Raw genomic sequence first — 26,599 nt, forward strand, 5'->3', positions numbered from 1 at the left:
TCTATTAATATGTTTTCAGCATTGTGATGTTTTACTTCGTTAATTAACGTACCCCACTGGTACAGCGGTAAGTCTACGGATTTACAAAGCTAAAATCAGGGGTTCGATTCCCCTCGCTGGACTTAGCAGATAGCCCAATGTGGCTTTACAACAAAAGCACATGCATATACGCCCGGCATGGCCAGGTGGTTAAGGCACTCGACTCGTAATCTAAGTGTCGCAACCTAACATACTCGCCCTTACAGCCGTGGGGGCATTGTAATGTTACGGTCAATCCCAATATTCGTTGGTAAAAGAGTAGTCCAAGAGTTGGCGGTAAGTGGTGATGACTAGCTACCTTCCCTCTAGTCTTACACTGCTAAATTAGGGACAGCTAGCGCAGATAGCCCTCGTGTAGCTTTGCGCGAAATTCAAAACAAATGAAACGTTAATTAGCTAAAATACACGGTTTCGTGTGTTTTACACCAGATTAAGTATTGATTATATTTTTAAACATTAAGAAAATATCTTCCAATATTTGTACATTTAACTCTAAAATCCTGCTTATTGTTAGTTTAATAATTAAGTTTGGGTTTTTGTTTACATTAAAGATTTATCGAACTCTTAAACAACGTTTTTATGATAACTATACATCTAAGCCTAAATACGTGATTTGGTCGCTCTTTTCTTCTATTTTATATTTGCATATATGCCTTTATTCTTTCTGGACATTTTTGATAACGATGTAGTTTGCATAATAACATTAACGTGTTCACTTCTTAAAGTGGAGCAACCTTATTATTTTTTCCAAGACGCTAAAGCTTCCTTTTAGATCTATACAATAAATGAGGCGTGTTTTATAGGATACAGCATAGGTACCAAAATTTCTTCGCATAAAACACTCGATAACATTCCACATTAAGCCCTAACAAACCAATGAATCTATGGATACTAAGTACCTTAACAGCATAATATATATGTAAAAACGGCTGGTATAGGTAGAGTTTTCTCTACCCATACCCGCCGTTTTTACATATATATTTTATCTGCAAGTGGTTTTCTTGTTATCACGGATTAACAGCATAATGTATTTTTGCTACGACCCCCTCCCACCGAAACTTTTCTGCGGCCCCCATTTTGGAAACCACTGGGAGAGAAAAGAATGGAAAGCGAGAGAACAATATCGTAATAAATCACTGTAATTAAATCCATTTATATTTGTTTGTTTTTTAAATTTTTAAATAACAACTTTTGACAGAAAAGTGTCTCCAATACTTACAAACACTGATCCTTTTTATCCAAATAACCATTTACCCATACATCTGTGACTTCGCATAACTACTAGCTCAGTAAAGGTCAATATATAGACTCATTTTCAGTGTGGTTTATTTCAAAGTGCTGTTTTTTTTGTGTAACATGCAAGGAAGAATGTAGCCAGTTTTCCTGTTTTGGAGCTTCGTGGTTCTCATCAGTTGTTAAGAAAGATTTTTCAATAGGCAATTTGTACCTTTCTTATTTGCATTAGCTTCTGATATTCCAATTCAATTGTCAAAAAGGCTTACGGAAGGTTTCGTGACATCTGTTTACATTGTCCTCGTGTATCTTTGTGAAATTCAAAACAAACCAAACCTATGCCATGATGATTATTAAAACGCAAAAAATAAATACATTTTAGCAAGAGCTTTAAATGTAAAAGGGGAGTGGATATTTCAGGCTTTTTGTCCACCCTAGAGATCCTGTTATTTAAAATAGACGTGGTCTATGTTGACATCAACATAGGCTTATTTTGAGCGAAAGACGAGATTGCTTTAAAACAACTGTATTACACAATCATTGTAGACTAGGTGTATGTGGACATGGCTTTCAGTTACAATGAAATTGATATTTTTCTAAGTACAAAGCTTGCCTAAAGCAGTACAAACACAAGCCAGACTACTCAACATGACAGGACATGATATAGTAACTTCTCCGACATGATATTATAATAACACCTCCAACATGATATCATAGTAACCTCTCTGACATGATATTATATTGACCTCTCCGACATGATATTGTAGTAACCTCTCCGACATGATATAGTCACCTATGCGACATGATATGATAGTAACCTCTCTGACATAATAATACAGTAATGTCTCCGACATGATGTTACAGTAACCTCTCCTACATAATATTATAGTAACCTCTCCGACATGATATTATAGTAACCTTTCCGACATGATATTATAGTAACCTCTCCGACATGATGTTACAGTAACCTCTCCTACATAATATTATAGTAACCTCTCCGACATGATATTATAGTAACCTTTCCGACATGATATTATAGTAACCTCTCCGACATGATATTCTAGTAACCTCTCCGACATGATACTACAGTAATTTCTCCTACATGATATTATGGTAATCTCTCCTACATGATATTGACGTTACCTCTCCGACATGATATTATATTAACATCTCCGACATGATATTATAGTAACCTCTCCGACATGATATAACAGTAACCTCTCCGACATGATATTATAGTAACCGCTCCGACATGATACAATAACTTCTCCGATATGATATTATAATAACCTCTCCAACATGATATCATAATAACCTCTCCGACATGATATAGTAACCTCTGCGACATGATATGATAGTAACTTCTCCGACAAGATGTTATAGTAACCTCTCCGACATGATATTATAATAACCTCCCCGACATGATATTGTAGTAACCTCTCCAACATGATATTATAGTAACCTTTCCGAGATGATGTTATAGTAACCTCTCCGACATGATATCATAATAACCTCTCCGACATGATATTGTAGTAACCTCTCCGACATGATATTATAGTAATCTCTCCGAAATGATATTGTAGTAACCTCTCTGACATGATGTTATAGTAACCTCTCGTACATCATATTATAGTAACCTCTCCGACATTATATTATAGTAACTTCTCCGATATGATATTATAGTAACCTCTTCGACATGATATTACAGTTACCTCTCCGACACGATAATGTTGTAACATCTCCGACATGATATTTTAGTAACTTCTCTGACATGATGTTATAGTAACCTCTGCGACATGATGTTATAGTAACCTCTCCTACATGATATTACAGTAACGTCTCCATCATGATATTATAGTTACCTCTCCTACATGATAATATAGTAACCTTTCCGACATGACATTACAATAACCTCTCCTACATGATATTATAGTAATCTTTCCTACATAATATTATCGTTACCTCTCCGACAGGATACAGTAACTTCTCCGACATGATATTATAGTAACCTCTCTGACATGATATTATAGCAACTTCTCGATATGATATTACACAAACCTCTCCGACATGATATTATAGTAACCGCTCCGACATGATATTATAGTAACCGCTCCGACATGATATTCTAGTAACCTCTCCGACATGATACTACAGTAATTTCTCCTACATGATATTATGGTAATCTCTCCTACATGATATTATAGTATTACATGATATTGACGTTACCTCTCCGACATGATATTATATTAACATCTCCGACATGATATTATAGTAACCTCTCCGACATGATATAACAGTAACCTCTCCGACATGATATTATAGTAACCGCTCCGACATGATACAATAACTTCTCCGATATGATATTATAATAACCTCTCCAACATGATATCATAATAACTTCTCCGACATGATATAGTAACCTCTGCGACATGATATGATAGTAACTTCTCCGACAAGATATTATAGTAACCTCTCCGACATGATATTATAATAACCTCCCCGACATGATATTGTAGTAACCTTTCCGACATGATATTAGAGTAACCTCTCCGACATTAATATTATAGTAACCTCTGCTACATGATATTGTAGGAACTTCGGCAACATGATATTATAGCAACTTCGGCAACATGATATTATAGTAACCTCATCGACATGTTATTATACTAACCTCTGCGACATGATGTTATAGTAATCTTCTCTACATAATATTAACGTTACCTCTCCGACATGATACAGTAACTTCTCCGACATGTTATTTTAATAACCTCTCCAACATGATATCATAGTAACCTCTCGGACATGATATTATAGTGACCTCTCCGACATGATATTGTAGTAACCTCTCTGACATGATATTGTAGTAACCTCTCCAACATGATATAGTATTATCTTCGATATGATATTACAGTAGCCTCTCCGACATGATGTTACAGTAACCTCTCCGACATAATATTGTAGTAACCTCTACGACATGATATGATAGTATCCTCTCCGACATGATGTTATTGTAACCTCTTCCACACGATATAAGAGTCATTTCTCCGACATGATATTGTAGTAACCTCTCTGACATGATGTTATAGTAACCTCTCCTACATGATATTATAGTATACTCTCCGACATGATGTTACAGTAACCTCTCCGACATGATATTACAGTAACCTCTTCGACATGATATTACAGTTACCTCTCCGTCATGATAATGTTGTAACATCTCCGACATGATATTTTAGTAATTTCTCTGACATGATGTTATAGTAACCTCTGCGACATGATGTTATAGTAACCTCTCCTACATGATATTACAGTAACCTCTCCGACATGATATTGTAGTAACCTCTCCGACATGAGGTTATAGTCACCTCTCCTACATGATATTACAGTAACCTCTCCGACATGATATTAGAGTAACCTCTCCGACATGATATTATAGTAACCTCTCCTACATGATATTACAGTAACCTCTCCAACATGATATTATAGTTACCTCTCCGACACGATATTACAGTAACCTCTCCGAAATGATATTATAGTAACCTCACCGACATGATGTTATAGTAACCTCTCCTACATGGTATTATAGTAACCTATGCGACATGATATAATAGTAACCTCTCCGACATGATATTACAGTAACCTCTTTGATATGATATTACAGTAACGTCTCCGACATGATATTATAGTTACCTCTCCGACATGATATTACAGTAACCTCTCCGCCATGATATTATAGTAACCTCTTTGATATGATATTACAGTAACATCTCCGTCATGATATTATAGTTACCTCTCCGACATGATATTACAGTAACCTCTCCGACATGATATTATAGTAACCTCTCCGACATGATATTATAGTAATCTCTCCTATATGATATTAACATTACCTCACCGACATGATATTGTAGTAACCTCTCCGACATGATATTATAGTAACCTCTCTGACATGATATTATAGCAACTTCTCGATATGATATTACACAAACCTCTCCGACATGATATTATAGTAACCGCTCCGACATGATATTATAGTAACCGCTCCGACATGATATTCTAGTAACCTCTCCGACATGATACTACAGTAATTTCTCCTACATGATATTATGGTAATCTCTCCTACATGATATTGAGGTTACCTCTCCGACATGATATTATATTAACATCTCCGACATGATATTATAGTTACCTCTCCGACATGATATTACAGTAACCTCTCCGCCATGATATTATAGTAACCTCTTTGATATGATATTACAGTAACATCTCCGTCATGATATTATAGTTACCTCTCCGACATGATATAACAGTAACCTCTCCGACATGATATTATAGTAACCGCTCCGACATGATACAATAACTTCTCCGATATGATATTATAATAACCTCTCCAACATGATATCATAATAACCTCTCCGACATGATATAGTAACCTCTGCGACATGATATGATAGTAACTTCTCCGACAAGATGTTATAGTAACCTCTCCGACATGATATTATAATAACCTCCCCGACATGATATTGTAGTAACCTTTCCGACATGATATAGTAATCTCTGCGACATGATATTACAGTAGCCTCTCCGACATGATATTATTGTAACCTCTTCCACACGATATAAGAGTAATTTCTCCGACATGATATTGTAATAACCTCTCTGACATGATGTTATAATAACCTCTCCTACATGATATTATAGTATACTCTCCGACATGATGTTAAAGTAACCTCTTCGACATGATATTACAGTAACCTCTCCGACATGATATTGCAGTAACCTCTCCTACATGATATTATAGTAATCTTTCCTACATAATATTAACGTTACCTCTCCCACATGATACAGTAACTTCTCCGACATGATATTTTAATAACCTCTCCAACATGATATCATAGTAACCTCTCGGACATGATATTATAGTGACCTCTCCGACATGATATTGTAGTAACCTCTCCGACATGATATAGAAACCTCTTTTACATGATATTAGAGTAACCTCTGCCACAGGATATTATAGTAACCTCTCCTTTATGATATTATAGTAACCTCCCCGACATGATATTATAGTAACTTCTCTGACATGATATTATAGCAACCTCTCCGACATGATGTTATAGTAATTTCTCCAACATGATGTTATAGTAACCTCTCCGACATGATATTCTAGTAACCTCTACGACATGATATAGTAATCTATGCGACATGATATTACAGTAGCCTCTCCGACATTATGTTACAGTAACCACTCCGACATAATATTGTAGGAACCTCTCCTACATGATATTATAATAACCTCACCGACATGATATTATAGTAACCTCTCCGACATGATATTACAGTAAACTCTCCGACATGATATTGTAGTAACCTCTCCCACATGATGCTTTAGTAACCTCTGCGACATTATGTTATAGTAACCTCTCCTACATAATATTACAGTAACCTCTCCGACATGATATTAGAGTAACCTCTCCTACATGATATTATAGTAACCTCTGCAACATAATATTATAGTAACCTTTCCGACATGTTATTATAGTAAACTCTCCGACATTATAATACAGTAGCCTCTCCGACATTATATTACAGTAACCGCTCGGACATGATATTGTAGTAACCTGTCTGACATAATAATACAGTAAAGTCTCCGACATGATACTACAGTAACCTCTCCTACATGATAATATAGTAACCTTTTCGACATGACATTACAATAACCTCTCCTACATGATATTATAGTAATCTTTCCTACATAATATTATCGTTACCTCTCCGACAGGATACAGTAACTTCTCCGACATGATATTTTAGTACCGCTCGGACATGATATTGTAGTAACCTGTCTGACATAATAATACAGTAAAGTCTCCGACATGATACTACAGTAACCTCTCCTACATGATAATATAGTAACCTTTCCCACATGACATTACAATAACCTCTCCGACATGATATAGTAACCTCTCCTACATGATATTGTAGTAACCTCTTTGACATAATAATACAGTAATGTCTCCGACATGATATTATCGTAACCTCTCCTACATGATATTACAGTAACCTCTTCGACATGATATTATAGTAACCGCTCCGACATGATGTTAATGTAACCTCTCCGACATGATATAGTAACCTCTGCGACATGAAATAATAGTAACCTCTCCGACATGATATTGAAGTAACTTCTCCGACATGATATAGTAACCTATGCGACATGATATAGTAACCTATGCGACATGATATTTCAGTATCCTCTTCGACATGATGTTACAGTAACCTCTCCGACATAATATTGTAGTAACCACTCTGACATGATACTTCAGTAACGTCTCCGACATGATATTATCGTAACCTCTCCGACATGATACTACAGTAACGTCTCCGACATGATATAATAGTAACCTCTCCGACATGATATTACAGTAACCTCTCCGATATGATGATACAGTAACCTCTGCGACATGATGTGATAGTAACTTCTCCGACATGATGTTATAGTAACCTCTCCGACATGATATTTTAGTAACCTCTCCGACATGATATCTTAGTAACCTCTCCGACATGATATTGTAGTAACCTCTCCGACATGATATAGTAATCTCTGCGACATGATATTACAGTAGCCTCTGCGACATCATGTTACAGTAACCTTTCCGACTTAATATTGTAGTAACCTTTCCGTTTTAATATTGTAGTAACCTCTCCGACATGATGTATAGTAACCTCTCCCACACGATATAAAAATAATCTCTCCGACATGATATTGTAGTAACCTCTCTGACATGATGTTATAGTAACCTCTCCTACATGATATTATAGTATCCTCTCCGACATGATATTGTAGTAATTTCTCCGACATGATTTTATATTAACCTTTCCGATATGATATTATAGTAACCTCTCCGAAATGATATTACAGAAACCTCTCCGACATGATGTTGCAGTAATTTCTTCGACATAATATTGTAGTAAATTCTCCGACATGATATTGTAGTAACCTCTCTGACATGATGTTATAGTAACCTCTCCGACATGATATAATAGTAACCTTTCCGACATGATATAGTAATCTATGGGACATGATATTTCAATACCCTCTTCGACATGATGTTACAGTAACCTCTCCGACATAATATTGTAGTAACCGCTCCGACATGACATTGTAGTAACCTCTCTGACATGACACTACAGAAACGTTTTCGACATGATATTATCGTAACCGCTCCGACATGATATTGTAGTAACCGCTCCGACATGATATTGTAGTAACCTCTCTGACATGATACTACGGTAACGTCTCCGACATGATATTGTAGTAACCTCTCCGACATGATATAGAAACCTCTCCTACATGATATTATTGTAACCTCTCCGACATGATATTATAGTAACCTTTCCGACCTAACATTACAATAAACTCCTCAACATGATATTATAGTAATCTCTCCTACATGATATTAACGTTAACTCTCCGAAATTTTATTATAGTATCCTCTCCTACATAATATTAAAGTAACCTCTCCGACATGATATTAGAGTAACCTCTCAGACATGATATTATGGTAACCTCTCCTACATGATATTGTAGTAACCTCTCTGACATGATGTTATAGTAACCTCTCCTACATGATATTATAGTATCCTCTCCGACATGATATTACAGTAACCTCTCCTACATGATATTGCAGTAACCTCTCTGAGATAATGTTATAGTAACCTCTGCGACATGATGTTATAGTAACCTCATCGACATGTTATTATACAAATCTCTACGACATGATATTACAGTAACCTCTCCGACATGATATTATAGTAACCTCTCCGACATGATATTATAGTAACTGCTCCGACATAATATTATAGTAACCTCTCCGACATGATATTGCAGTAACCTCTCTGACATGATGTTACAGTAACCTCTACGACATGATGTTTTAGTAACCTCTGCGACATTATGTTATAGTAACCTCTGCTACATAATATTACAGTAACCTCTCCGACATGATATTAAAGTAACCTCTCCGACATGATATTATAGTAACCTCTCCTACATGATATTATAGTAACCTCTGCAACATGATATTATAATAACCTTTCCGACATGTTATTATAGTAACCTATACGACATTATATTACAGTAACCTCTCCGATATGATATTATAGTAATCTCTGTGACATAATAATACAGTTAAGTCTCCGACATGATATTACAGTTACTTCTCCGACTTGATATTATAGTAACCTCTTCTACATAATATTACAGCAACCTCTCCGACATGATATTATAGTAACCTCTCCTACATGATATTATAGTAACCTCTGCAACATGATGTTATAGTAACCTCTCCTACACGATATAATAGTAACCTTTCCGACATGATATTACAGTAACCTCTCCGACATGATATTATAGTAACCGCTCCGACATAATATTGTAGTAACCTCTCTGACATAATAATACAGTAACGTTTCCGATATGATATTATCGTAACCTCTCCCACATTATACTACAGTAACCTATTTGACATGATAATATAGTAAACTTTCCGACATGGCATTGCAATAACATCTCCTACATGATATTATATTCATCTCTCCTACATGATATTAACGTTACCTCTACGACATGATACAGTAACTTCTCCGACATGATATTATAATAACCTCTCGAACATGATATCGTAGTAACCTCTCCGACACGATATAGTAACCTCTGCGACATGATATGATAGTAAGTTCTCGACATGATATTATAGTGACCTCTCCGACATGATATTGTAGTAAACTCTCCGACATGATATAGAAACCTTTCCTACATGATATTATAGTAACCTCTCCGACATGATATTATACTAATCTCTCCTACATGATATTATACTAATCTCTCCTACATGATATTAACGTTATTTCTCCGACATGATATAGTAACTTCTCCGACATGATATTATAATAACCTCTCCAACATGATATTATAATAACCTCTCCAACATGATATCATAATAACCTTTTCGACATGATATTATAATAACCTCTCCAACATGATATCATAATAACCTTTTCGACATGATATTATTGTGGCCTCTCCGACATGATATTGTAGTAACCTCCCTAACATAATAATACAGTAACGTCTCCGACATGATATTATAATAACCTATCCGACATGATACTACAGTAACATCTCCTACATGATAATATAGTAACCTTTCCGACGTGACATTACAATAAACTCCTCAACATGATATTATCGGAATCTCTCCTACATGATATTAACGTTACCTCTCCCACATGATATTATAGTAACCTCTCCAACATTATATTATACTACCCTCTGCAACATGATGCTATAGTAACCTCTCCTACACGATATTATAGTAACCCTTTCGACATGATATTACAGTAACCTCTCCGACATGATATTATAGTAACCGCTCCGACATGATATTGTAGTAACATCTCTGTCATAATAATACAGTAACGTCTCCGATATGATATTATCGTAACCTCTCCGACATTATACTACAGTAACCTCTTTTACATGATAATATAGTAACCTTTCCGACATGGCATTACAATAACCTCTCCTACATGATATTATATTAATCTCTCCTACATGATATTAACGTTACTTCTACGACATGATACTGTAACTTGTCCGACATGATATTATAATAACCTTTCCAACATGATATCGTAGTGACCTCTCTCTCAAGATATAGTAACCTCTGCGACATGATATGATAGTAACTTCTCCGACATGATGTTATAATAACCTCTCCGATATGATATTATAGTAACATCTCCGACGTGATATTGTAGTAACCTCTCCGACATGATATAGTAATCTCTGCGACATGATATTACAGTAGCCTCTCCGACATGATGTTACAGTAACCTCTCCGACATAGTATTGTAGTAACCTCTCTGACATGATATGAGAGTACCCTCTCTGATATGATGTTATAGTAACCTCTTCCACACGATATAAGAGTAATCACTCCGACAGGATATTGTACTAACCTCTCTGACATGATGTTATAGTAACCTCTCCTACATGATATTATAGTATTCTCTCCGACATCATATTGTAGTAACCTCTCTGACATAATAATACAGTAAAGTCTCCGACATGATAATATCGTAACCTCTCCGACATGATACTAGAGTAACCTCTCTTACATGACAATATAGTAACCTTTCCGACATGACATTACAATAACCTCTCCTACATGATATTATAGTAATCTTTCCTACATAATATTAACGTTACCTCTCCCACATGATACAGTAACTTCTCCAACATGATATCATAGTAACCTCTCGGACATGATATTATAGTGTCCTCTCCGACATGATATTGTAGTAACCTCTCCGACATGATATAGAAACCTCTCCTACATGATATTATTGTAACCTCTCCGACATGATATTATAGTAACCTTTCCGACCTAACATTACAATAAACTCCTCAACATGATATTATAGTAATCTCTCCTACATGATATTAACGTTACCTCTCCGACATTTTATTATAGTATCCTCTCCTACATAATATTAAAGTAACCTCTCCGACATGATATTAGAGTAACCTCTCAGACATGATATTATGGTAACCTCTCCTACATGATATTGTAGTAACCTCTCTGACATGATGTTATAGTAACCTCTCCTACATGATATTATAGTATCCTCTCCGACATGATATTACAGTAACCTCTCCGACATGATATTGCAGTAACCTCTCTGAAATAATGTTATAGTAACCTCTGCGACATGATGTTATAGTAACCTCATCGACATGTTATTATACAAATCTCCACGACATGATATTACAGTAACCTCTCCGACATGATATTATAGTAACTGCTCCGACATAATATTATAGTAACCTCTCCGACATGATATTGTAGTAACCTGTCTGACATAATAATACAGTAAAGTCTCCGACATGATACTACAGTAACCTCTCCGACATGATATTAAAGTAACCTCTCCGACATGATATTATAGTAACCTCTCCTACATGATATTATAGTAACGTCTGCAACATGATATTATAATAACCTTTCCGACATGTTATTATAGTAACCTCTACGACATTATATTACAGTAACCTCTCCGATATGATATTATAGTAACCTCTGTGACATAATAATACAGTTAAGTCTCCGACATGATAAAATCGTAACCTCTCCGACATGATATTACAGTTAGCTCTCCTACATGATATTATAGTAATTTCTCCTACATGATATTAACGTTACTTCTCCGACTTGATATTATAGTAACCTCTTCTACATAATAATACAGCAACCTCTCCGACATGATATTATAGTAACCTCTCCTACACGATATAATAGTAACCTTTCCGACATGATATTACAGTAACCTCTCCGACATGATATTATAGTAACCGCTCCGACATAATATTGTAGTAACCTCTCTGACATAATAATACAGTAACGTTTCCGATATGATATTATCGTAACCTCTCCCACATTATACTACAGTAACCTATTTGACATGATAATATAGTAAACTTTCCGACATGGCATTGCAATAACATCTCCTACATGATATTATATTCATCTCTCCTACATGATATTAACGTTACCTCTACGACATGATACAGTAACTTCTCCGACATGATATTATAATAACCTCTCGAACATGATATCGTAGTAACCTCTCCGACACGATATAGTAACCTCTGCGACATGATATGATAGTAACTTCTCGACATGATATTATAGTGACCTCTCCGACATGATATTGTAGTAAACTCTCCGACATGATATAGAAACCTTTCCTACATGATATTATAGTAGCCTCTCCGACATGATATTATACTAATCTCTCCTACATGATATTATACTAATCTCTCCTACATGATATTAACGTTATTTCTCCGACATGATATAGTAACTTCTCCGACATGATATTATAATAACCTCTCCAACATGATATTATAATAACCTCTCCAACATGATATCATAATAACCTTTTCGACATGATATTATAATAACCTCTCCAACATGATATCATAATAACCTTTTCGACATGATATTATTGTGGCCTCTCCGACATGATATTGTAGTAACCTCCCTAACATAATAATACAGTAACGTCTCCGACATGATATTATAATAACCTATCCGACATGATACTATAGTAACCTCTTTTACATGATAATATAGTAACCTTTCTGACATGGCATTACAATAACCTCTCCTACATGATATTATATTAATCTCTCCTACATGATATTAACCTTACCTCCACGACATGATACAGTAACTTGTCCGACATGATATTATAATAACCTTTCCAACATGATATCGTAGTAACCTCTCCCTCAAGATATAGTAACCTCTGCGACATGATATGATAGTAACTTCTCCGACATGATGTTATAGTAACCTCTCCGATGTGATATTATAGTAACATCTCCGACATGATATTGTAGTAACCTCTCCGACATGATATAGTAATCTCTGCGACATGATATTACAGTAGCCTCTCCGACATGATGTTACAGTAACCTCTCCGACATAATATTGTAGTAACCTCTCCGACATGATATGATAGTATCCTCTCTGATATGATGTTATAGTAACCTCTTCCACACGATATAAGAGTAATCACTCCGATATGATATTGTACTAACCTCTCTGATATGATGTTATAGTGACCTCTCCTACATGATATTATAGTATTCTCTCCGACATGATATTACAGTAACCTCTCCGACATGATATTAAAGAATCCTCTCCCACATGATATTATAGTAACCTCTTCGACATGATGTTATAGTAAACTCTCCGACATGATATTGCAGTAACCTCTCTGACATGATGTTATAGTAACCTCTCTTACATGATATTACAGTAAACCTCTCCGACATGATATTAGAGTAACCTCTGCCACATGATATTATAGTAACCTCTCCTTTATGATATTATAGTAACCTCCCCGACATGATATTATAGTAACTTCTCTGACATGATATTATAGCAACCTCTCCGACATGATGTTATAGTAATTTCTCCAACATGATATTATAGTAACCTCTCCGACATGATATTCTAGTAACCTCTACGACATGATATAGTAATCTATGCGACATGATATTACAGTAGCCTCTCCGACATTATGTTACAGTAACCACTCCGACATAATATTGTAGGAACCTCTCCTACATGATATTATAATAACCTCACCGACATGATATTATAGTAACCTCTCCGACATGATATTACAGTAAACTCTCCGACATGATATTGTAGTAACCTCTCCCACATGATGCTTTAGTAACCTCTGCGACATTATGTTATAGTAACCTCTCCTACATAATATTACAGTAACCTCTCCGACATGATATTAGAGTAACCTCTCCTACATGATATTATAGTAACCTCTGCAACATGATATTATAGTAACCTTTCCGACATGTTATTATAGTAAACTCTCCGACATTATAATACATTAGCCTCTCCGACATTATATTATAGTAACCGCTCGGACATGATATTGTAGTAACCTGTCTGACATAATAATACAGTAAAGTCTCCGACATTATATTCCAGTAACCTCTCCTACATGATAATATAGTAACCTTTCCGACATGACATCACAATAACCCCTCCTACATGATATTATAGTAATCTTTCCTGCATAATTTTATCGTTACCTCTCCGACAGGATACAGTAACTTCTCCGACATGATATTTTAGTAACCGCTCCGACATGATATTGTAGTAACCTCTCTGACATAATAATACAGTAACGTCACCGATATGATATTATCGTAACCTCTCCGTCATGATACTACAGTAACCTCTCATACATGATAATATAGTAACCTTTCCCACATGACATTACAATAACCTCTCCGACATGATATAGTAACCTCTCCTACATGATATTGTAGTAACCTCTTTGACATAATAATACAGTAATGTCTCCGACATGATATTATCGTAACCTCTCCTACATGATATTACAGTAACCTCTTCGACATGATATTATAGTAACCGCTCCGACATGATGTTAATGTAACCTCTCCGACATGATATAGTAACCTCTGCGACATGAAATAATAGTAACCTATGCGACATGATATTTCAGTATCCTCTTCGACATGATGTTACAGTAACCTTTCCGACATAATATTGTAGTAACCTCTCTGACATGATACTTCAGTAACGTCTCCGACATGATATTATCGTAACCTCTCCGACATGATACTACAGTAACGTCTCCGACATGATATAATAGTAACCTCTCCGACATGATATTACAGTAACCTCTCCGATATGATGCTACAGTAACCTCTGCGACATGATATGATAGTAACTTCTCCGACATGATGTTATAGTAACCTCTCCGACATGATATTTTAGTAACCTCTCCGACATGATATTGTAGTAACCTCTCCGACATGATATAGTAATCTCTGCGACATGATATTACAGTAGCCTCTCCGACATCATGTTACAGTAACCTCTCCGACTTAATATTGTAGTAACCTTTCCGACTTAATATTGTAGTAACCTCTCCGACATGATGTATAGTAACCTCTCCCACACGATATAAGAATAATCTCTCCGACATGATATTGTAGTAACCTCTCTGACATGATGTTATAGTAACCTCTCCTACATGATATTATAGTATCCTCTCCGACATGATATTGTAGTAATTTCTCCGACATGATTTTATATTAACCTTTCCGATATGATATTATAGTAACCTCTCCGAAATGATATTACAGTAACCTCTCCGACATGATGTTGCAGTAATTTCTTCGACATAATATTGTAGTAAATTCTCCGACATGATATTGTAGTAACCTCTCTGACATGATGTTATAGTAACCTCTCCGACATGATATAATAGTAACCTCTCCGACATGATATAGTAATCTATGGGACATGATATTTCAATACCCTCTTCGACATGATGTTACAGTAACCTCTCCGACATAATATTGTAGTAACCGCTCCGACATGACATTGTAGTAACCTCTCTGACATGATACTACAGAAACGTTTTCGACATGATATTATCGTAACCGCTCCGACATGATATTGTAGTAACCTCTCTGACATGATACTACGGTAACGTCTCCGACATGATATTGTAGCAACCTCTTCGACATGATGTTATAGTAATCTCTTTTACATTATATTAACGTTACCTCTCCGACATGATACAGTAACTTCTCCGACATGATATTATAATAACCTCTCCAAAATGATATCATAGTAACCTCTCCGACATGATATAGTAACCTCTGCGACATGATATGATAGTAACTTCTCCGACATGATATTATAGTAACCTCTCCGATATGATATTACAGTAACCTCTTCGATATGATGCTACAGTAACCTCTCCGACATAATATTGTAGTAACCTCTCCGACATGATATTATCGTAACCTCTCCTGTGTACGTAATTCTTGTTAAGAAATCATATTTATGACGTTACTTTTCTACACGATTGCCATGATATAACGTAACACAATAATATGAGCTGTTCTGCGTTTTTCATATAGTAAACTATTGTGTTACTGAATATTTGGAAAGTGGGAAGTTTATGGACTTAAAATATTAACATTCGCGACTCGATTCGCTGCTTTCGATTAAGCAGATAGTCCAATGCGGCTTTCTTTTAAAACAAACATAATTCTTTGGAATGAGCCACAAACACAATATGCCATATAAGTATCTTCTAAACTCAGTTTAACATATATGACAAATAAAGTTAAGAAAACGTTTCTAGAACATGATTTACTAGTAACACCCACATTGTTTGCCCTTGATTAGAAAACAGTGAACATATGTGACCAGAAAATTTATTGAACTTAATGTGGCCTGGCATGGCCAAGTGCGTAAGGCGTGCGACTCGTAATCCGAGGGTCGCGGGTTTGCTAAACATGCTCGCCCTCACAGCCGTGGGGGTGTATAATGTGACGGTCAATCCCACTATTCGTTGGTGAAAGAGTAGCCCAAGAGTTGGCGGTGGGTGGTGATGACTATCTGCTTTCCCTCTAGTCTTACACTGCTAAATTAGGGACGGCTAGCGCAGATAGCTCTCGAGTAGCTTTGTGCGAAATTCCAAAACAAACAAACAATGAACTTAATGTACGCAAGAAGAGACAATAAATACAATTCTGTATATATATATATATATTGTTAGATATACTAGGCAATATTCGTGAGACTTCACATGTAAAAAAACTTGAAGTTTTAATATTGCGAAATAATTTAGGAAAACATATATTGCTATTGTATTATAGATCAAATTAATTTCTATTAAATCTGAGATATTTTAAAAAACTGCTTCTTCTGTAAATTATTTATCTTTAATTTACTGAAAATTTATTAAACATCTATAGATTGATAGAACACGGAGTTTTACATCTTAAATTCTGTTTTCCCTAACACATAAATGCGAGGAGATTTCAATATACATATATATTTTAGAGGCAATTTTAATGACTTTGCAATAGATTAGATTTTATTCTGTAGCAAGAAATTATTAGCCGTTGTAAGGTAATCAGCTTAAAGTCAGTCCTTTAAGAATATTCTTCGAACATTGTACTTCAAACCCGATGCTACCAGTATCAGAAAACTTGTGTTACACTTCCTGATGAGTATGACAGGTTCTTTCAAAATGGCGTCTTCTCACTGGTTCGAAGCGTAACTTATAAATAGCAAGGAGTAAGTCCAATTTTTAACAGTATCTCATTTTACCATATTAGACTATTTTTCAGACAATGTAATTCAATGAGACACAACTTCTAATCACTTAATTTGTTCAGTACCGCGATTGTGGATAACGATATATACATATCCAATTAGCCAAATCCACGAATGTATTTAACATATAAATTGTACTCCTAATTTTATTTCTGTTTCTCTTTCCACCACCTTCTTTAACGTTTTTGAAACAGTTTATACAACGTTTAGCCACACTTTTCATTTCAACCAAAATAGTGGCGCGAAAACACTACTTGAGTTACAGTAAGTATTTTTTCATTATTTTCGGTCTCACAAACTGCTGGCCTGGCATGGCCAAGCGCGTAAGGCGTGCGCTTCGTAATCTGAGGGTCGCGGGTTCGCGCCAAACATGCTTGTCCTCCCAGCCGTGGGAGCGTTATAAAGTGACGGCCAATCCCACTTTTCGTTGGTAAAAGAGTAGCCCAAGAGTTGGCGGTGGGTGGTGGTGACTAGCTTCCTTCCCTCTAGTTTTACACTGCTAAATTATGGATGGCTAGCACAGATAGCCCTCGTGTAGCTTTGTGCGAAATTCCAAAACAAACAAACTCACAAACTGGCCGAAAGCGTAATCCTTTTGTATTGGTGCAACTCTTATCAACTTGGGAAATTGAACTCAGTCTTGTTATGTTTGTTATTGTCCTTTTTTCTTTCTTTAAAAATGAATTCTTGTATTGATGTCCACATTGAAGTTTGGTTTAAAAAATATTATTAGTACATTACATATACATATTTGTGAAATTTTAAACAAACGTATAAAAGACAATACGAGTGAATGTCAGCCAATTACCACTAAATCATCGTAATTTTCCTTTTAGCTTCGTATATTATTGTAGAGTAATATAGCAAATGAATTAATTGTTAAACTACAATAGCAAGTTATATTTGTTCTTTACTCATTCATAACTTTTTTTTATTTATCCACTAAGATATTTTTATGTGATTAAACCGTTTATTGGTGTTTCGATTAATCACAGACGTATTTACCTCATTTGTGATAGATTCATCAAAATCAAACTGTATCTGATTTGTCATTTAAGACGAGGACGAAAGTTCTGATATATTCTGAGATGCCAAAAAGTGACTAGATTTACACGAACAAGAGTAAATTAAACACACGTTCTCATAAACAATTGAACTATATATATATATAGATATTATGAGATTAGTACAAAAATCTATGTTAAGTTAACGAGCATTTTACGTTTTTGAAAACAAAAAGGTAACATTTTATTAAATTATATACTTAGTTAAGAACTGTATGGAAAGGAAATAAGTTTTTAGTGTAGCCATACTCATTTTAGTAATTAGACAATAATTAACGAAAAATTAAAACGAAAGAAAGTTCTTTCGTGTGATTACTATTAGTTAACATTTCTGAACATTCACTGTTAAAGGTCAGTTAATAAGACAAAAAGTCAAATTTTTTATCACTACTAAATTTAATAAAAATACGCAATTCTCATTACGATTAATGTGAAGATTGTTACTGTTTGTTATTTAAGCACAAAGCTACACAATGGGCTGTCTGTACTCTGGCCACCACGAGCATTGAATGCTGATTTCTCGCATTGCAAATCCGCAGACTTACCCACTGTGCCACTGGGGTATTGAAGCGGGGTGAATGAATTAACAGATATGTACAACTATTAATAACATATATACTTCTTTGTTAATTAAAGAAAATTAAATGTCGCAGAAAAATATTTATTTATGTTACTCAATTCTTGTGACAATTTTGCCAACAGATCGATAACCATAAAACAGTAGCCATCAACTCAAAAGTATGAATTAATAGTAATGGGTTTAGAAGATGTAAGTTGTGAGTAGTTCTAATGAATTATGTTTTAAAACAAATAGTGATGTTTTCAATACTTCAATTATAATCAATTTTTTATCCAGTATTTAAGAATTCCCTCAGAGAGAAGAGGTAATAGTTATAAATGTTTATGACGGAGTCAACTTTTAAACATGAAAATGATAGATCACTAAGTTACAGCTACTTAGAACGCAAACTAAGAAAGAAATCATTATGAAATAACCTGATCCAACTGAGGAAGTTTTTTTTCTATACATACTTCGGAAAGAATTAGTTTTTTATAATCAACTGTAAAACCGAAAACCTTCTAATGATAACATACTGTTAATGCAGAATGGATCTTCAATTCTTCGAAAACTATTTTGCTTTTTTAAGAAGTTATTTGGAAAGAAGAATTATTTTACTCTAAGATATTTATCTTCTACTATGCCAGCAATAAACTTGTAACCTGATAAAATGAACATTTATAATATGACAACATAAATACTTTTCCGGTTGGTACTTCTGTTAAGTGATGGTATGACACTTAACCCTCAACTAGCAATTTGGGGCTAGGAAGACACGTGTTGATTTTGCAAGCCAACATTCCAACTCAGATAGTGATGTTTTGTACCTGATATTTTCTGTAGTTTTTCTTAAAACAGTTGTTGAATGTTAAACAAAGTGGATGTGTTTTTCTTTCTCACCACTGTAATAGTTCGATTTTTATTTGTGGGGGCCATTATGGCTTCACGGATTACAGAAATGAACTTTATTACACTTGTGCCATTGTGACCCCAACCTACGACTTACGATACAAATAATTTCCCCCTAGTAGTTAAGGATTAAAAACAACTATTATTTGCACATTACCAGGAGAGGTTTATCAAGCAAATAAACTTGAATAAAATTTCCTTTCTTTATTTAAATATTTTAGAAAAAGTAACACTGCTGTGTTTTTGTATGAGGAAATGAGGCTTAAGTAGTAATCATTGCCATCTAGTAGCTAATAAATAAACTAATACACAAATGTACGTAATTGTATACTATTTAGAGCAGTGGTTCCCAAACTGGGGGTAAATTACCCCCTTGGGGTAATTTAACAATATATCGGGGGTAATGGAGGGGTGACAGAAAAAGAGTTAAAATTCTGAACATCAAGAAAACATTGAGGTAGCTGGTATAAGGATTAATGTTAACTTAGTCTTAGTATGTAAAGTTGTAAATTAAACCTATTTTAAGTATGTAATAAAGTTAAACCAAATAACAATAAACATCAAAAACTAATATACAGTAGTAGAAAAGAAAAAATATGTATCTAAGTGTGTGGTAACCTAAAAGTATTTTGACAAGTATGCTTCAGAACACAAGTCACTCAGTAACCCTGATGACTCATCACGTGTCCAGTACGCGTCACTCACTGCCTGAGGTTGCCTCTATTTCACACTGTCAGTTTCTATGTGAGCACCAGCCGAGGTAGACAAAACCTGGTATGTATGTGTACTGCCCTGTGCAGTATAGTTAGTATTTACCTACTATTACATCATTCCTATGCTGAATAAGCTCTTTTAATGCTATCTAGAATGCCATGAAAAAATAAATAATAAGTTCACATTGTTCACACTTTTTTATGCAGTTTTTCTTTTTCTTTTTCTGCAGATTAAACAATAAAATGTCTAAAAAGCGCACCTACTCTGACGCCTTTCTTCGCTATGGCTTTGTGAATTTACCTTCTGGTGGAGAGGATCGGCCACAATGTGTAGTATGTCACAAAGTGTTGACAAATGAAAGCCTCAAGCCATAAAAACTCTCAGCTCACCTCCAGAAGTGCCATCCAAATCTTCAAAATGAGGATCAGGCTTATTTTCAGCGCCGGGCTGTAGCACTGAGGAATATCCAGTTCGGTTCATCTGGAATTCAAGACCAAAAGCTTCAAGCTGCGGTCGAAGCATCTTACTTTGTTGCATATAAAGTTGCCGAACAACAAAAATGCCACACCATTGCAGAGAATCTGATTATGCCTTATGCATACGAGATGGTAAGCAAGGTATGTGGGGAGGATCAAGCGAGTGTCATATCTCTATCAAACAACACAATCCGCCGACGAGTCGATGACATGGCATCAGATATTCTGTCCCAAGTTACAACAGAGGTCAAGGAAAGCTCATATAGCAAATTCTCCTTGCAATTTGATGAATCGTGTGACGTAGCCAGTTGTGTTGTTCTCCTTGGGTTCGTTCGTTACGTCCACCAGGACAAGATCAAAGAAGAGTTCCTATTATGCGAAGATCTGCTGACAACCACGAAGAGAGAGATATCTTCAATATCATCAGTTTCTTTACCACAAATGGATTGGAACAGCGTTCAACAGGTAGGGAGAGATGTTTATATAAAGTCTAGATTAGTATAAATACAATGAATTACATGGCGTATAGTCATATAGTTTTATTTATTGTACAAGTAGCTGTAGTGTAGCTAATATTTTATACATAATTCACAAAAAAGTATCGTGCCTATCGTACTGAAATACTAAAGTACCAAAATAAATTAAATTAAATTAAAACCATATAATTATAATGCAAAAGATAAGTAAGAATGACTAACTGACGCAATCTATAATAGTTTTTCTTTTTTAATCTAGGTCTCCGTCGATGGAGCACCGTCGATGATGGGTCGTAATCGTGGATTACGGGGCCTCATACAAGCTGTGAATCCAGAAATTTCTGTAGATCATTGCATCATTCATCGGTACTCTCTTGGATCAAAAAGCCTGCCTGGTAATCTGAAATTAGTGTTTGAAGATGTGTTGAAAATCGTCAATTTCATCAAGTCCAGGGATGTGAATTCGCGCATATTCAGGGAGCTGTGCAAGGAAATGGGAGAGCAGTATCAAGTTCTGCTCTACCACACCGATGTTCGCTGGTTGTCACGAGGCAAGGTTGTACGTCGAGTCATTGAGCTCCGAACTGCTCTTCAGGAATTTCTGAAACAAGAAGAATCTCCTTTTGCTACCAAGTTCACTGATAAGGAGTGGTCTGCTCGACTTTGTTACTTGGCTGACATATTTGCGGAGCTGAACAGTGATAATCTGCAACTCCAGGGCCAAAACACGACTGTCATTGACGCCCATCACACTGTGACTGCATTTCTGGAAAACTGAGACTCTGGATTCGACGCTTGGAGAAAGGAGTGATCGCTCAGTTTCCCACCCTAGACCAGTTTGTTGAGGAGAATAGTTATGATACTGGATCACTTTTACAAACCATCAACAAAGAGATGAGCGACCATTTGAAGGGGCTTGAAACAAGCATGCAGCACTACTTTCCAGAGAGTGACCTAAAAACAGCCAGTCTTCAGTGGATCATTCATCCCTTTTCTGTACCTGATGAGGCCATTCATGATGATGATTTCCCTGCAAAGGAGGAGTGGATCACAATGCGAGCAAATGAAGCCTTGAAAGTCAAATTCCAAAACCAAAATGCAGATTCCTTTTGGATTTCACAACTAGCTGACTCGCCAACTCTGTCCAAGAGAACATTGAAGTTGTTGGTATCATTCTCAACAACGTATCTGTGAGAAGGGTTCTCAACCGTGCTGGGGATGAAAACAAAAAAAAAGACTCGCTTGAATGTTGCAAACGATACCAGGCTGGCACTTTCAACCACAAAGCCAATAATTCCTAAACTAGCTTCAAGTATGCAACTCCATCCATCCCACTGATGTTCTTGACATCTTTGGCAATATTCATTAGAAATGCACAATGATCAAATACAATAATTAAAAGTGTAATTCAGTGTAAATAAATTATATAAATAAATTGTAAATAAATAAAGTGTAATAAATAAAGTGCAATATATCTCTAGTTTAATTTAGCCATATGTATCAATGTTGAAAACATTTTGTGAAAGGGGTAACATGCTTAATGTGGCATGTTAAATTGGGTAACAAGCTGAAAAAGTTTGGGAACCACTGATTTAGAGGAATAGGCTTGTTTGTTTGTTTGTTATTTAATTTCGCGCAAAGCTACACGAGGGCTATCTGCACTAGCCGTCCCTAATTTAGCAGTGTAAAATAAATCCAAGTGTCACAAAATACCAAATCAGCTTTTCATTGCTTTTCGAGATTTAGAACATTTTTTTTTCAACCAGCCACTTTTGTACGAATAAAACGAACTGAAATGGATTTTTTATTTTTCTATCTTAAAATGAAAGAAACAAATAAACATCTCACTTACAGTATCACAACTATGATTTAAGCGCTTGAACCACTATTATTAGTTTATTCAACGGTTCTAAAATGAACTAAATCAATATTTTCAAACACTATTTTAGAGCAGAAAATATCATTTTTTCATGAAATTCGCAGTTAAAACAATCTCAAACTTTTGCTTTGTCGTTATTGCTACCAAATTGTTATTGTTATTATTAATAATTATGGGTACTCATTAAAGAGGCAAATATTGTATATTAGAGCAATGTTACTAATTCTTGGCTATTAAATCCCCAGTGGTCTCGTTAGCTGCTAATTACATACTCTGCTTTGTGGAAGTTGATAAACGACTAATTTAACTAATCAAGCACTTGGAAATTAATTGACTCATTTAACTAATTGAGCACTTGCGCCTTTAAATTCAACGCCAAAGTCTGTAATAAAGTGAAAATAGAGTTGTTGTTTTTCAGTATGCCTTTTTTTAAATCTCCCTTTACGGAAAAAAAATAAAATCTCAAAACAAGCAAGCCAACATACAAGGTCTGACACATTACATTTACCATAAACAAGTTATTATAATCCAGCCAGCCAGCTGTGAGTAATGGATGCTAATACACACCCATAATGAATCATCTTATAGTAAGATGCCCATTCTAGTGCCTTTATGTTCATGACTGATTGTTTCGGTTATTCCTATAAAGCTATGCAAGCGTTGTTTTCACGTAGGTGTTCCTACGTTTGTGTCCGTCAAACTTAGTGCTGATGTTAGTGCGTCACCAGTGAGTTTATGGACTTTTAGAAAAAGAGTCTAGGAACTGATTCTATATGGTGGACAGGATGCATATTTTTATTGTATATCTTTACGCTAAATCAAATAAACTATACTTTTGAAGTAATAAATTAATGGGACAGCAGCTTATCGATATCACCCATCGCCAATGTTTGTTGTCTGATCGAATAGCGTGATTTAATCGTTGTTTTTACCGTGCAGACCTGGCATTGTCAGGTGGTTAGGGTCGAAGGGTCGCGGGCTTGAATCCCCGTCCCACAAAACATACTCAGTCTTTTAGCTGTGGGGGCGTTACAAAGTGACGCTCAATCCCACTATTTGTTGGTAAAAGAGTTGACGATGACTAAGCTGCTTTCGTTCTAGTGTTGTCTTTCGCTGCTAAATTAATAAAAAAATAAAACCCTTCTTAGTTTAACATTCAAAACAAAACTAAGACTGGCATTAGTTGTAATGCTGATCCCATGTAGTTTTTATCGTCGTTAACTGTAGTTTGATATGTAATAAAGTTTATGCATTTTTTGTTGATTTAATCGCATGTTAAACTAATTTTTATTTTACCAATAAATGACTCTGAGATATTTCTAAAATGACCCTAACCTGATGATGACCTAAGGAGGTTGAAACTTGTTTTATATTTTCAAATGAAAGTTTTTAATACCCAGCCGTCTTATTTTTATTAGCCGTCTCTAATATATATATATTACTTGAAGTTGTCTTTCCTCATAATCACGAATAACACAATTAATGTACTTTTAACAAGGTAGAATTAATCAAAGTAGAGTTTTATTGATATTTTTGGATAATTTTATGTGAGGAACAATTCTGAGTTAGGAAGCGTGGTAACACAGATTTTGTTGAAATTTTACATTTTTGCTTTATTCATAGTAGTTGTACATAGAAGTATTGAGATGTTCAAGTCATACATTAAGAAAATGATTTAATATATAAATATTTCGAGAAGAAAACATCTATAACATTCACTTACAGTCAGTATTATATCGTAGTTAAAACGCAGAAAATAGACAAAATTTTATTTAATATTTTGTAGTATGTGTTTACCTCACGTTTAATTGTGCACAAATAATACCATGATTTATATTAGAAATATACACACAAACAAATGAACTTGAAAAATACAAGAGTGATGGTATGAGACAGACAAAATGACATAAACCTAACTTTACTATCCTTGATAACGAGAAACCCACTTGAATTAAAGATGTATCTCAGAACGGCTGGTATGGGTATTAACACTTATTGATAAGAAGAGAACAACGTTTCGACTTTCCTAAGTCATCTTCAGATTAAGAAGTTCACATTCTCTGCTTATCAATAAGTGTTAATACCCGTACCAGCCATTGTGAGATACAGAACCCTACTATTAGAAACTCTTTTAAGTAAGAGTCAACTAAAAAATAGATATATTAATATATTCCATTAAAAATATTTTGACATAATTGTAGTTTAAACGCGTAAAATAGACAAACATTTTATTTAATATTTTGCTGTTTATTTTTCACCTCACGTTTCATTGTGCACAAAACAAACACGATTTATACTACGAACATATTCACAAACAAAAAAATACACACACGAACACTGTTACTGTAGTTGATTTGTGTTTATATATTGGACAGAATTCAAAACTTAACACGTTAAGGACTTGTTGAATATAACACCACGAGGATGTATAATAAATAAACGTCGTTTTAAATCTCTGTTCAACATATGACACGTTTTCAC

General features: G+C 35.1%; 1 protein-coding gene across 1 annotated transcript in view; it reads left to right on the plus strand.

Moving 5' to 3' along the window:
• The window catches only part of LOC143243662 (protein FAM200B-like), a 39,974-nt gene extending 16,957 nt beyond the window's left edge, over positions 1-23,017 (plus strand). The window contains exons 4-6 of the mRNA XM_076487293.1: positions 21,728-21,904; positions 22,112-22,228; positions 22,499-23,017. Coding sequence (XP_076343408.1) covers positions 21,728-21,904; positions 22,112-22,228; positions 22,499-23,017 — 813 coding nt within the window. The remainder of the gene's footprint in view (positions 1-21,727; positions 21,905-22,111; positions 22,229-22,498) is intronic.
• The last annotated feature ends 3,582 nt before the right edge of the window (positions 23,018-26,599 follow it).

This window comes from Tachypleus tridentatus, unplaced genomic scaffold (genome assembly GCF_004210375.1).
Source record: "Tachypleus tridentatus isolate NWPU-2018 unplaced genomic scaffold, ASM421037v1 tig00000122_pilon, whole genome shotgun sequence".
NCBI lineage: Eukaryota > Metazoa > Arthropoda > Merostomata > Xiphosura > Limulidae > Tachypleus > Tachypleus tridentatus.